At 34.4% G+C, this 15947-nt stretch overlaps 1 protein-coding gene across 5 annotated transcripts in view; it reads left to right on the top strand.

Moving 5' to 3' along the window:
* PCDH11X (protocadherin 11 X-linked) overlaps positions 1-15947 on the top strand; it is a 674530-nt gene that overhangs the window by 382584 nt on the left and 275999 nt on the right. For 3 of the 5 annotated variants that reach the window (XM_081126094.1, XM_081126092.1, XM_081126096.1), the window contains exon 5: positions 13084-13116. The exons of 1 other annotated variant lie outside the window; for it this stretch is intronic. In XM_081126094.1, coding sequence (XP_080982220.1) covers positions 13084-13116 — 33 coding nt within the window. Of the gene's footprint in view, positions 1-4317; positions 4414-13083; positions 13117-15947 lie in introns of those variants that run through there. One more of the 5 variants, XM_081126098.1, reaches the window with a different exon arrangement.

The following is a 15947-nucleotide window of genomic DNA, read 5'->3' as shown; positions in this document are numbered from 1 at the left end:
AGAGCTCATCATCTGGGCCAAGATTCTGATCCCATGAGCCCAAGATAGAAACCTTTGTCTCACTACTGATTTAACATTAAGGGCCATGCATTAAGTCATGTGGCTCTGGAGATTTATAAATGTTTAAAGCCCTTAATAAACTTAGCTTTTTACTTTTGGACCATAGTCACTTGCTGAATAAAATGTTTGATTTTTTTTAACTGGGACTTTCTTTTATATGCTTCAGGCAAACTAGATCAGTATTATACAGTTTTCTATAATTCATTTTCAGGAGGTAGTGATTCACTTGGGACTCCAAAGCAAAAGTTTTCTCTCTCACAGTCTACCAGCAGTTAATTAATTGATCATCTCTAAGTATTTTTTAGTAGCTGACTCGGTTAGATTATAAAATTCTTCCTTGTTTATCATAGTGTTCTGAAGGTTTCACACAGTGCATGCTTAAAATAATAATGATAGACAGTATTTGTTGAGAGCTTGCTACGTATATAACTATGTTAAGTGATTTACTGTATTAACTCAATTAACCCTCACAGACATTCTATAATATAGCTGCTATTTTTAACGTCGGTGTTTTACAGATATATAGACTCAAGCACCAAGTAGAGTAGTTAAGCAACATGCCCAAGGTCACATGGTTAATAAGCGGTGGAGCTGAATTTTGAGTCAGGCAGTCTACTTCCAGAGCCCTTAATCTTAAGTACTACACCTGTCGTATAGTAGATGCTCAATGAATATTTCTTGACTGATAAAATTTCATAGTTAAAGCTTCGAAGAATTACAACTCTTTCATTCTCCTAAAAATACTAACGATAAATAACCAATAATAAAAATAAAAATGTCCTGAATACAGAGCTCTGCTGTGAATAAACTCAGCCAGAGAGAGATAAATGGAACTATTTGCTATTTTATGTTGAATCGGAAGCTGAAAATAACAATGTCAATGTGGTAAATTGAAAAAAAAAAATCTACATGATAGATTCACAAAGCAGTAAAAATTGTACAAGCCTAAAATATTTTAGATACTTTAAGATCTAAATACTGGGAAGATGCCTGAGGCGGATGAACCTCTAGGGGAATGAAGTACCTTTTTAAATAAAGCGCAGACCCTATCTTATGCAGTTTTAATGTGAGTCTTTGATAATTCAGGACTTCATGGATCACTCAGGAGGAGAGCTTTTATTTCCGTATTATAGAAATCTGGCAGCATCATAGATTTTAGAGTTGAGCTGTGGTAAATATTAAGTTGTGCCTTTAACTAATGCTCACTTCATATCTCTGCTAACGCTTTAACTAAATGATTAGAAATTATTATCTGGGAGATGAAATTATATAAGGAAATCTGTATTAATGAAGAAAAAGCTGCCAAACTATTTCAATACCAAAGTACTATAGTTATCTTATGTCCTTGTCTCTATTCCCTTATAAAGACTATGATCTACGGGCAAAGATGACTTTTTCTATCTTGGCAATCACTGTATCTTTAGTAAGTAGCCTGGTGAATGAATGAATGAGTGGATGAATGAATGAATGAATGAATGAATGAATGAAGTTAGAAATGGTGTAGGAAACAAAATTCATTCTAGGCTGTATTTCCTTAGTGTTGTCACACTGGGCAGTATTTCTTGCCCTGAAGGGAAGCTAATTGCAAATCCTTGATCTTTTCCCCATACATAAGATGTGCTCTTTACATATGATGCATTTGAATTAACCAGATCAAAATTGGGCAAAGAACTAAAATGTCTGAATTTAAAAACTAATCGTTATTTCAATTTACTAGTTTGCCTACATAATAGAAAAGGCTCCAGATTTTGGAGCTGGCCATGCTACTTATGTTTATAAAAACACTGAATATTGCCTAATATTAAAATCAATGCAAATGGCTACATTATTTTTTTAAAAATCTGAATGTTCTGACTCTAGAACAGATTGTTTAATTAGTTAAGAAATTAAGTAGTATAGGGGATATATAATATTTATCTACTCAGAATTATTCATGCACATTTGAAACATTATTCATTGCCTAATTTATTTATTGCCAGATATTGGGGCACATAAGACATTAACTGCTAGCATTATAATATTTATTTTTGATGCATTTATATCTATGATATACAACAGGCCCTAGTGAAAAGAGTATTTACTTCCTGATTTATAGTCTACACAATTTTGGCACATAGTATAAATATCTGTACTTCGATTTCCACACAAATAAAATTAGGATAATTGTATTTACCATGATGAACTATTTTAATGATTAATTCACATAATGTATATTAGATAAGAGAGTGTTTAATTCATAGGACTCTTAAAATAGTAGATGTCAAAAGTAAGAGAGGAGGAGAAAGAAGAAGGGAGTGATGGGGAGAAAGAATTTTATTTGACCTTCAAAATAACTTCTAAAGATAGAAGGAATATGAACTGTTATTGTTCTCTCCATTTTACAGATTAATAAACTAAGATTCAGAGAGGTCAAGGGACTTGCTCATTGTCATACAACTCTGCCTCCTTGTGATGATAACATTTTATTTATATGCCCATATAATAATTAAAATGTTATATTGTAATTACAGATTTCTACAAATAAATGAGTGCTCTAGAACTAGAACCTATGTCTTGTTATTCAAAACTGTATACTCTTTCCATTGTACCATGCATACTTGTAATCAACCAGTTTTATATCCTAGCATATTCTTCCTCTAAAATAGAAGTATATTACTTTTAACTAGGTATCCTCAGTGCCATGTTCCTTTTGAAGAATCTAGGGAGTAATCCTTGCTCTTCCAGCTTCTGGTGGCACCAGGCAATCTTTGTCATTCTTTGGGTATAGCTTTGTCAGTTCCAGTCTGTCCCCATCATCACATGGCCTTTTTTCTGTGTGCGTGTCCTCTTATAAGGACACCAGTCATTGGATTTAGGGCACACCTAAATCAAGGATGACTTAATCTCAAGATCCTTCATTAATTATATATTTAAAACCCTATTTCCAAATAAGATCAAGTGTTGTGTTTTGAGTGGACATAAATTTTGGGCAGATATTATATGGCCCACTATAGATATGACACTTCATTTGAGTTGATAATGTCAAGACAGGTTGAATGAAACCTCAGAAGCTTAAAAAGAATGAATTAAACTGGGGGGAAAATTAAGGGCTTGAAGTTTCAGTTTTCGTTTCTTTTTTTCTGTATAGTTTTTTGTTTTTAATTTTTAATTTTTATTTATTTATTTATTTTAATGTTCATAATATTACAGATGTTTGTTTTTCTCCTCATTGACCCCTTCTACCCCACTTCACCCCCCTCCCCAGTCCCTCACCACATTATTGTCTGTGTCCTTAGGTTATGAATATATATGCATATAGATTCTTTCGATAATCTCTCCCCACCCACCCACCCACCCACCCCCATCTTCCCTCTGAGATTTGTCAGTGTGATCCATGCTTCAGTGTCAATGAATCTATTTTGTTCATCAATTTATTAAGTTCTTTAGATTCCACATATAAGTGAGGTCATGTGATGTTTGTCTTTCTCTCCCTGGTTTATTTTGTTTAGCATAATATTCTCCAGGTCCATCCATACTATCCCAAAGGGTACAGGATCCTTCTTCATTTACAACTGCATAGTATTCCATAGTGTAAATGTCCCACAGCTTTTTTATCCACTCATCTACTGATGAGCACTTGGGCTGTTTCCAGATCTTAGCTATTATAAATTGCACTGCTATGAACATAGGGGTGCACATATTCTCTCTGATTAGTGTTTCAGGATTCTTAGGATATATGCCTAGAAGTGGGATCACTGGGTCAAAAGGCAGTTCCATTTTTAATTTTTTGAGGAACCTCCATACTGTTTTCCCTAGTGGCTGCACCCGTCTGAATTCCCACCAGCAGTGTACTAGGGTTCCCCTTTCTCCACATCCTCACCAGCATATGTCATTTGTTGATTTGTTGATGGTAGCCTTTCTGACAGGTGTGAAGTGATACCTCATTGTGGTTTTAATCTGCATCTCTCTGATGATTAGTGAGGTTGAGCATTTTTTCATATGTCTCTTGGCCATCTGTATGTCCTCTTTGGAGAAGTGTCTATTCAGGTCCTTTGCCCATGTTTTAATTGGATAGTTTGTCTTCCTCTTGTTGAGTTGTATTAGTTCTTTGGAAATTAGCCCCTTATCAGATACATCTTTGGCAAATATGTTCTCCCAGACCATGGGGTTCCTCTGTATTTTGACGCTGATTTTTTTTTTTTTTTTTGCTGTGCAGGAACTTTTTAATTTGATTTAGTCTCATTTGTTAATTTTTTTCTTTTTTTTCTCTTGTCCTAGGAGGTGTATCAGTGAAAATTCCACTACGTGAGATGTCTGTGATTTTGCTGCCTATGTTTTCTTCCAGGATTTTTATGGTTTCATGACTTACATTTGTCTTTTATCCATTTTGAATTTATTCTTGTGCATGGAGTAAGTTGGTGATCTAGTTTCTTTCTTTTTTTTTTGCATGTAGCTGTCCCATTTTCCCAGCACCATTTATTGAAGAGACTGTCTTTACTCCATTGTATGCTCTTGCCTCCTTTGTCAAATATTAACTGACCATAATGGAGTGGGTCTATTTCTGGGGTCTCTGTTCTGTTCCATTGATCAGTATGTCTGTTGTTGTACCAATACCAGGCTATTTTGATTTTAATGGCTTTGTAGTACAGTTTGATATTTGGTAAAGTGATCCCTCCCACTCTCTTCTTCTTTCTCAAGATGTCAGTGACTGTTTGGGGTCTTTTTTGGTTCCATATAAAGTTTTGGAACATTTGTTGTAGCTCTGTGAAATATGCTCTTAGTATTTTAATAAGAATTGCATGGAATCTATAAATTGCTTTGGGTAGTATGGACATTTTAATGATATTAATTCTTCCAATCCATGAACATGGTATATTCTTCCACTTGTTTATATCTTCCTCTATTTCTTTTTTCAGTGTTCTATAGTTTTTTAGTACACGTCTTTTACATCCTTGGTTAAGTTTATTCCTAGGTATCTTATTTTTTTAGTTACAATGGTAATTGGTATTGTTTTTTAGTTTCTCTTTCTGAGAGTTTATTGTTGGTGTATAAAAATGCCATCAATTTCCAGATGCTAATTTTGTATCCAGCTACCTTCCTAAGTTCATTTATCAAATGTAGTAGTGCTTTGGTGGAGTCTTTAGGGTTTTCTATGTACAATATCATGTCATCTGCAAATACTGACAGGTTTACTTCCTTCTTTCCAATTTGGGTACCTTTTATGTTAACTTTCTGTCTGATGGCTGTGGCAAGGAAGGTTTCAGGTTTCTTAAATGATGTGCAGTAAAGTTGAGAATTCCACAGAAAATGCACTGAAAGAAGAATTTCAGCATTAAATTGCTAGAGGAGTTTGAAATTGAGGAGATATATCAGTAATCAACTAAGAACTGCGGAAAACTATATAATCCCAGAGGACAATAGTTTTCCTACCTAGGAAATAAGTAAGAGATGACAATGGTTATCAATAATTAAAATAACTTAATCTGTTACAAACTAGATATTATTATATTACATCTAAAGCTTAGGGATAAATTAAAAGAAATACAACTATATCCTAGGTTCAAGTCACTATTAGAAAGTTATATACTTTTTTTTTTTAAATATATCTATATTAATTTCAGAGAGAGGAAAGGAGAGGGAGAGAGAGAGATAGAAACATCAATTATGAGAGAGACATTGATCGAGCCCACAACCCGGGCATGTGCCCTGACCGGGAATCGAACCCTGATCGCCTGGATCCCAGGTCGACGCTCAACCGCTGAGCCATGCCAGGCCGGGCTATATACTTTTTTTAAAAAATCCTCACCTGAGGATATATTTTTTCCATTGCTTTTCCAGAGAAAGTGGAAGGGAAAGGGAGAGAGAGAAACACATCATTGAGTGGTCACCTCCTTCTGGTGCCCTGACGAGGGCTGAGCCTGCAACTGAGGTATGTGCCCTTAGCTGGAATAGAACCAGGGCCCTTAGGTTCGTGGGCTGATGCTCTAACTACTGAGCCAAACTGGCTAGGGCAGAAAGTTATATACTTAATTGTATAAATGCACGAAGACTATATAACATTTGACTTTCCTTTGAGATCCATGCTTAGGAGCCAGTAAATACTATTTTAAAATACTCTTTTGTCTATCCCTGAGTTTAATATAAAGGCAAGCACATAGGTGATTTTTTAACTTTTATTTTTTATCATACATCTAGTTTGTGATGCTTTCATTTAATATAAAAACCATGTATTCACAGAATTAAGCACTCTGGCAGCTATTGCATATTTTAAAAAGTGTTTTTCTTCTACTAAATAAGGAAGATCATTTGTATTCTGATGTTTATTATCATAATCACTTTATTATGTTGATGTTCATTTTGCAAACATCTACAAGCTTTAATAGACACAATGCAACATTCTCAGTCAGATTTGCACATTTCACAAGAACGACACGTTAAGATGATCTGTAATTTAAAGTGATATTGCAGACAGTTGCATACATCTTTAGCAGCAAACAAAGGTATCTTTATGCAAAATTCAAACACTTAAAAATGAGACATTATTTTGACTGATGTGCAATATTTTCAGAAAACAGATGTGTCTGCTGTTAGGTGGACTCTGATGACTGTCTCAGTGTAAGCCGCGAGTTGTGAAAGATTTCATAGAGAAAGTGACTGAGCAGAAAAGGGTTTATTCACTTTTCAAGGGAGGAAAGGGGTCCAGAGCTATAGAGAGATACCGGCCTTATCTCCTTGAGGGACTGAGGTTTTTCAGGGCTGTATAACGGTAAAGTGATGACTCTGGGGCACAGCTGGCATCAGCAGGGGTCCAGATGTACAACATGTTCTGTTCCTCCGGCAGGATGTGATCATATCTAGAATAGACTTAGAGTGGGGTGGAGTGAGTGGTGGAAATTTACTGCGGGTTAAGTAAAAAGTCTGTGGTCTTAGATGAGTCATGGGTCAAGGTCTGTCATCTGTCACATTGCTTTTGTTACTGCCATAGTATAAGAATATTTCAGGGCAAGCTTAGGGTTTTGAATAAGCCACAAAGATTATGTGAGAACAAATGCAATTGTATTCTAATTAGACCCTGGCTTCTGGTAAGAACCTGAGGATTTGGTATCATTCATATTATCCAGCTTCTAGGTCATTTTAAGACCATTTGATTCTTGTTTAGCTTTGTTAGATCCATTCTAGAATGAATCTTGAATAAAGCATTGCTTTCCCCCCAATTATTTGACTCTTAGTCTGATACTTTATCTAATTTCTACATGCTCTAATTTTTAAAATTCAGAATTCATGAAAAACTATTTCAACTGTATTTAATCCAGTAGTTCCAATACCTTTACACCTTGTACAGCAAGTGTAATACCATTGTCCCATGATACTCTATGTCTTATTCCAACTACTCTTTCTTTCAGACTTTAATAGTGATATAAGATCATTTGTATTTCAATAAATAATAATTTGACAACATTTTTAAAAGTTTCATTCTCTTTAATAGAGTGAATTTATTAAAAATATATATTTCAAGTTATGGATAAATTCATATCAAGAAATAGGTAATTTTTCAATCCTCTGAAAGGTTGAGTTTGGCAATTTGCTCACTGGAATTTTAGTATCATGGAATAGTGCATTAAGTTCATATAGTAGAGTAGTTTATGCTACTAAATGTACTAATCTTCTTAAATTAATTTGGGGCACCAGTAGATAGTTATTAAAAACACGTTTAGACTAGAATAGTTAGTCTTTACTTCTAAAGTTAAAGAGTTAAAAATAAATCACCTTGTTAGCAAGGATTTGAAGAAGTTGGAACCCTCATTCATACACTGCTGGTGGAAATATAAAATGGTACAGCTGCTTTGGAAAACAGTCTGGCAGTTCCTCAAATGATAAGACACAGAACTACTGTACTACCCAGCAATTTCACTCCTAGGTATATACCCAAGATAAATGAAAAGATGCCCATGCAAAACCTTGTATACAAATGTTTACAGTAGCATTATTTATAATAGCCAAATGTATAAACAACCCAAATGTCCAAATGATGAATGTAAACAAAAGTGGTATATTCATAAAATGGAAAATTATTGGGCCATAAAAAAGAATGGCTTACTGAAACATTATGCAACATGAATTAAATCGAAAATCATTATGATAAGTGAAAGAGTCCAGCCACAAAAGAACATATATTATGATTTCATTCATATGTCCAGAACAGAGAAATTTGAAGGGACAGAAAATAGATTAGTGGTTGTTTAAAGCTTGCGTGAAATGGGAAGATAGGAAGGTGATAGCTAAAATGTGTGAGGTTTCTTCTTTTTGAGGAAATAAAAATGACTATGATGATGGTTTACAGATATCTGTGATACACTAAGAAACCTTGAATTTACACTTTAAATGAATAAGTTGTGTGGTATAATAATTATATATCAATAAAGGTGTTAAAATAAATTACCATTAAAATGGCAGCTACTATTTGAAGCACTTAATTTACTCATTTAAACTTTGTTTTAAATACTTCGAAGTAGGAACTGTTATTTCTCTATTCTACAGATGATGAAACAAGACAAAACGACAAGAGGAAACATGCCTGGTGTCACATACGTGATAAATGTTAGAGACAACAGTTGAATCCAGGCAATATAGCTCCAGAATTTGTGCTTTTGACAAATCATAGTTAATTATTATACTCTGGATCTAATTATCTATAATCACATAATTAAAGAATAGAGGAATATCTTGTTATTTGATTCAGCCTATAAATATTTATTGCAGATCTACTTTGTACCAGGCACTTTTTTGAGCATTGAGGATGTAGCACTATTCCCAAATCCAAAATGACAGAATGCCTGCTATCGTGAGCTTATAGTCTAGAACATCAGCTTTAGAATCCAGAAAAGTTGGATTTAAACCTCAGCTCTAGACCTTACAAATATGGTGACTAAGTTTTTTCACCTCTTGGATACACATTTTCCTTTTTGTAAAATGAGAATGATAACTTTTCAGCATCAAAGTGTCACTATAAGAATTAAATGAGATGATACTTGTAAAACGTGTGAAAATGCTTCATACTGACTAAATGAAAGTTGACGGTAGCAGTGATACTTCCAATATAGTGTTTCTGTCATTGTCACAATCAGTATCACCCTTATTATCATCATTAAATGTAGCTAATAACCTGAAGTTAGTGTAGAATGGAGACAGAGCTTTCTAAAATTTGCTTGAATGAGATGATACAGCTGCTTATGGACCCAAGACTGAAACCTATATCTTCTGATTTCAAATTTCATGTTCTCTTTACTGCTGTATATCAACACTAAATAATTTTTATACCAGTTTTAAATTTAGAATAAAACACAATAAACAATAACAACACTTAGATACATACTCATAAATGTATTATTTTGAAATAGTGAGTCACATTTTAGAGAGAAAATGGAGAGTACATTTTGAGAAGGACATTTAGGCTTACTATTATTATTAGATTCAACAATGTCTTTCCTTTAAAGCCAACAACACTCTAAGTTGATAACTGAATACAGTTCTGAAATATAATGTCACATATGTCAGTTGCTCACCTTAAATAAAAAGTCAGCTGGTATTCCTCCAAAAAAAAAAAGGTTTATTTGGGAAAATGAGAAAATTGTAATCAGGAAGATGCAGCCATGGTAGGTCAAGTGTAAGTTTGCTAGAACAAAGAAGAGGAAATTCTTTTATAGAAGGGAAGAGGAAGTTAGGAAGGCTGTTATAAAGAAAGAGTTCTTCCCACAGGGTTTCTCAATGGAGGTAAGCATGAGAGCTCCCCTTACAGACCCCTCCACATTTCATTCTTGGTAGAAGCCTCTTCATTTTTTCCAGTATACTAAAAAATAAACCAGGCCATGGTAGTTATATGGAGATTTAAGCCAAGTAAAAATGAATTACACTTAAAGTTTTGATATATTTGAAGTGCAGACTTAGGGCAGGGAGGTATGCTTCATTGGAATAGTATTAGAAACTTGACTTCACAGGCTTCTACTTTATGTTATAAACACGCATGCACACATAGGCTCACAGACACACAAGGATAAAAAACTTTTTCCCCCCACTAGTTTTATCCATCTATTAGACAAATATTTATTCAGGATCTACTATGTGTTCACAGTGGTAAATATTATTATTTTGACCATGCCAGTCAGGGTAGAGCTCCAATATTTTGCCTTCTAGTGAGTTTCCTCCTCTTTCTTACCTATATGTTCTGACATGGTCTACTTGGCTTCTGACCCTAGTTTTGCTCCCTTTTCTCTATTATTAATCTAGTGATCAGAAATTCCTAACAGTTGTGTGCATGAGGACAACTACTCTGTAGGAAGCAGCAATTCACAGGAATATACTGCACTAAGCCGTTATAAAGATAACAGCTATACTTTACACAGGTGAGAAAAGGAAAACAGAAGTGTTAAGCCTGGAGATGGGGGAATAAAAAAGGAGTTAGGAATTCCCAGAGAGACTGCAGGTAAGCAGTACTCTTTTGGGTTATAGAAACCTTCTTGCAGTGACCTCACTCTATGTACCTGGCGTGTTCTGTCTGAATGCACAGGACCAAAGCTTACGAAGCAAACACATCTGGTTGCCATTGCTAAGAGACACTGAGCACACAGATATTGAGAAATACCAAAATCATTGGACCTTGTTCCTTTCAACTGTACCAATACAGCTACAGCCTCAATGCATACATGAATAACCCTTCACCGTGGTGACTTATCTGCTATCATTTTCTACTGTGCTGACTAGTATTGCTTGATGTAGAAGAAAACTGACTAAAAATCTAGGATGTTCCCCTAGTTGGATCATACTTTTGCTATTAACAAGTTTTATTACTTCTCATGTACACCATGTCTTGCTCCTCTTTTTCATCAATTATATTCAACCAGCTTTATCAGTCTATAAAATTAGTTATAATAGAAATGTTCATTCACTGGCAGTAGAGTAAAAATGTGCATATTCACACCGGAAGATTAATAAGAACACTTGAAGCTCTGACAAATGTATATTATGGAAAATTCTGAGCCCATAACAGTTAGATGGGTTAACTTTTCTCCATCCTTTACTATATATAATTTATCTTGGACAGTGATTTTGTTGATTTAATGTTGGTCATTTTGGGGCCAGTTTTTAAATAAAGAATAAAAACCCATGTCTTTATGAAAAAAGAAGCTCCCTTTCAGCATGTTTTCTATTTTCTTCCCTTCCAGTATTGATTTTAAAAAAAAATGTTCCTACCATCAAATCTGGTATCAATTTACCAACCTATTCACATGCTTGCCGCAGTATATTCCAGCACTTTCTTTTTATTCTAATGCTCACCTAGTTATCATTCAATAGGACCCGCTCAAGGTGCAAACATACAAAGACCCATTGTAGTTCTGCAAAGTAAAGAATGGTGTTATTTAAATGCTATATTCTTAGATAAGGAAAAAGTTTTGTGGGTTTCATTTGTCAATGAGATTTTTTTTTGGAAACTTGACATTTTAAACTTGTTATTTAAGAATTATCATTCATAATAAAGAGAGAGATAAATCTCAACTGTTTAAATAGATTAAAATACAAGGACACTTTCTTGAAAGAGATTACTCAAGGCATTACCCTCAGGCTATACCTTCACAGACAAATAGAATTTTAACACTGAGCCATTGATGGCTGAATTTGATCACATAAGGACAATGTGAATATCATAAGCTAAAAATAAGTACCCAATACGGAAGGAAAAAAATGCACAGTTTGATTTTCTTGGATAACAGAATTTTGCCCTTGTCTGTATACTTGCTTCAATGTCAATTTTGAAAACCCAAGTTATATTAAAATAACAGGAAAAAAAAAATACCCTCTTGGTTTGAGAAAATGCCATAGGCTAGAAAAAAGAGAGCATCCATCCTCTTACTATATGAATTGTATCTCTCTTTGTAGTTACCCTATTTCAAAATCAACCTTACCTCCACCCTAGTTTTCTGGGACTCTTTGTATCCACAAAAGTTCTCAAAGAAACTGCATAACCCTAGAGATGACAGGGAACTGAGATAAAATTTGAGGAGAAAGGTGTGGCCAGGGTGGCTCAGCGGTTGAGCACTGACCTAGGATCCAGGGGATTGTGGTTCAATTCCCTGTCAGGGCACATGCCCAGGTTGTGGGCTCGATCCCCAGCAGGGGGCGTGCAGGAGGCAGCTGATCAATGACTCTCTCATCATTGATGTTTCTCTCTCTCTCCCTCTCCCTCCCTCTCTCTGAAATCAATAAAAACACATTTTAAAAAATTGGGGGAGAAAGGGCTTGGGAGCTTCATTAGCTAGAAAAGTAGACATTTGATCCTTTCATCATATGGTGTATTTGCCCTCTACAAAGGAGAATGAATCCAAAGATAAATGGCCTAAATATTCTGGAGTCTTGAAAATTAATTTAACCTGTCTCCTGGGTTTGGATGGGGTGAAATAAGAAGTTTATAAATAAAAATTAACAAAATGGCTTTACCAGGATGACTTCATAAAGGATTTAGTTTAACAGAATTGAATTAAGGTGCTCCTAGGAACCATGGAAACTAACATTCTGAGATAATATCCAATGCGGTGTCAGTGTTTTTTGTTTATTCCTAATTCATGAATTTCCAACCAGCCTAGTTTTTATTAAGAAATGTGTTCATGCTTGAGATAAAGGCCCGTTCATTTAGAAATGGATGGAAAATACATGGTATAATAAGAAAATATCTAATTGGAAAGATGCCTTTTATTGGCCAATGCCTATGTGGACTAAACATATAAGTTAATTTTTTGACGGTGATCAAGGATTTTATATGGCTCTTCATATTGTTGCATGAGATTTACAATGTTATATCCCTTCCCTGAAACCACTGAAGAATGGAGCAAGTTAAAACAGTTTTAATGGAAGAACAAAACTGTGTACTATTGCACTGGGAATAGTGACATGCCTTGTATTTTTAAAAGATATACTTGCAGTAACAAATTGGAGCTGATTTTTGGTTTTTGTTTTTCTTTCCTTTGTTTCCTTTGCCTCCATTTTATCCTAAAGCAGCGGAAACCTGAGGGGAAAAAGGCAGGAAAGGTAAGATTGGACATTTCAAAGAAAATTGATTTCAAAATATGTTGTGCTATTTTTTCTTAATTTTCTGAAGCTACAGTAGTTACTACGTGGAGTTAAAACTTAGTATTTAAGATGACATATGTTGTGCTTCTCCCTTAAAAAGAGCTTCAAGCTGAGCTGTCTCCACATTTTGTACCACTTACACAGTCCTGGAAGCAATTTTCAAGTCTTATTTTATTTTATTTTTCACCAACACTTTCTTTTCCCATGGTGCCAAAATATCATACTGCTGACAGCATCACTTTGTGAATGTTCTGGTAACACAGTTATTTTATGATAAATTTTAGCAATAAAAGAAACTATTTTGGTATGAATTCACAATTTAGCAGTGACAGCAAAAGTTAGTGAATATGTAGCATGATGTTGTCTGATAGGGTCACAGGGAAAATACTGTAACTGAACATAGTTAATCAGCAAATTGATGCTCTTTGAGAAACTGAACTTTCAAATATCATCTTTCATGTGACAACTTTTAAGTTCTGCTTACATATACATGAATAGTCTGGCTTTTTAGAAAACTTTGGTTTTCTACTATCAAAACTATACTATCTTACACACATTGTTAAATTTTAGTTTCTTCGTTAGTTAAATTGCACCACCACTAAAATAAATAGTTTTTCAGCTGTTCATTGACATTTCTTTAATAGAATTGATGCCTTAGTTTCCTCAACATGTTTTGGGGTTGAAAGAAATGAGTTTCCTTTAAGATTCTTATGTAAGATATTTTGCAAATTAAACTCATTTAGTCTTAAATGCTGTCTATATTAGAAAACAAAGTGTTATTGTAACTATTCCTGGTTAAATGTGAGTATAATATTTAAGACGGATTATCCTATTATAGTTTGAGGGTTCAAATTTTGTTTGAAAAAGAACTTGTCAAAGGGTGTTCTACACTGTGACAGAAGCAACCTTTTAGTCCTGCATGTCTTTATGAAGTGTGAGAAATACCTGAAAATGGGGCATGACTAGAATGTCAAAATGAATTTTCATTAATATTTGAAAGATAAACTAAAATAACGGCATATATTGTTTTCAATCAGTATACCTTTCTGAGAGTTTTCAAATGTCTGTCTGAACTATCTTATCACTGTGACCTTGAAGTGATGAGTTTTTGAGAATCAGCTCCTCCCAGAAAACAAAAGATTATAGAAGAGTTCTTCAATTAAAAGGAAGGAAGCAAGGGTAGTAAAATGTCAGTAACTGTATAAAGTGAAAGAGAGAGAGAGAAAAGCTCTCCAGATTTTAGATGTTATGACATTCTCAACCACTCTGGTAAATTTAGAAATAGATCCATTGCTTAGTTATTTAAAAGTTGGAATTTTGAAGAACAGAAACATTGGCAACTTTATCTAATATTGTTATTTTTCCAATAGGAAAATGTCTTTGTTTCAAAAATAATGGCTGTGTATGTAGAACTATGGGGTGAACTCATTTTCCTGTTCAAAAATACCTGGGTCATGAAATTTTTATTATTATTTTTTAAAATACATTTTTATTGATTTCAGAAGAGAGGAAAACAGAGGGAGAGAGAGAGAGAAACATCAATGGTGAGAGAGTCACTGATTGGCTGCCTTCTGCCTGCCCCCTGCTGGGGATCGAGCCCGAAACCCGGGCATGTGCCCTGACCGTGATCTCTGGGATCATAGGTCAATGCTCAACCACTGAGCCATTCTGGCTGGGCCAGAGTCATGAAATTTTAACATAAAACATGTCAAAAGTAGAAATTAAAACAGTAATACAATATAAGGAGCAATGGAAAATGCTGTTCTTAGTGAAGGGTATATATATGTACATATTCCAAATAAAAGCAAACCTGAACTTAGGTTGAGACATTGTTCGGAACAGGGCTCTCATCTCTGAAATCTGCAAGGGTCTTAAAACCTAACAGAAAAAGTGGTTTCTTTTTCAGGGTAAGGATGGACAGACAGAAATAGGCAAAATCTTTTAAGAAGAAACTGGACAAGCAGGATAAATAATCAATGGGATCCACCAGGAAAAGTGTCTCCCAGTGGTCAGCAATTCCCAGGAGACCCTGATACAGGGGACATGTTCCACTTTTTTAGTGATGGCTCATTGCTTGGGGGCAAGCAAAGCTCAGCTGCCTGTAAGAAGGAAAGATACCTGATTTAAGTTTGGTGAAAGTAAAACAGAGGGTAATAAATGTAGAATTGTGAACACTTGTTTGTTTTCTCTACTACCTTCCTGTACCAAAGTAAGAATAATAAAAATTACTACTGTTGTGCTTACTCTGTTCCAAGCACTATGTGTATATATGTGTGTGTGTGTACATGTACATATGTCTATATGTGTGTACATATATACACATATTTAGTCATAACAGTAACTCTAGAAATTCTTTTACAATTGAGGAAACCATGAAACACAGTGACTTGCCTAAAACCTTAGCTCACAAGTAGAAGAGCCATGGTTTGAACCCAAGCAATCTGTGTAGAATATATCTTTTAAAAAAGAAAAGAGAAAAACTTGAAATCATAAAACAAATAATTCTATCTCAAAATAATTGTTTTTTTGCAGTTTAGTACTTATAATGAATACATTTAATGCTATATTTATGGAAGAATAAATTCTTATTTCTGTCAACTATGATGATGCTACAAGCACACTATAAAACAGTGTTCACTGGTCTGTACACATTCTATACCTAACCAGATATAATACAGTTAACATATACCAAGGAGATTGGGTCTGTCCTCTGATGTCCTTTATTTTTGGTTCACTGCATTTATGTACATGTTTGAAGGGTATTTTGGATATTAAATTCAAGAAGCTAT

This window comes from Miniopterus schreibersii (assembly GCF_964146895.1).
Source record: "Miniopterus schreibersii genome assembly, chromosome: X".
NCBI classification, from domain to species: domain Eukaryota; kingdom Metazoa; phylum Chordata; class Mammalia; order Chiroptera; family Miniopteridae; genus Miniopterus; species Miniopterus schreibersii.
This window is presented reverse-complemented; position numbering and strand designations above follow the sequence as displayed.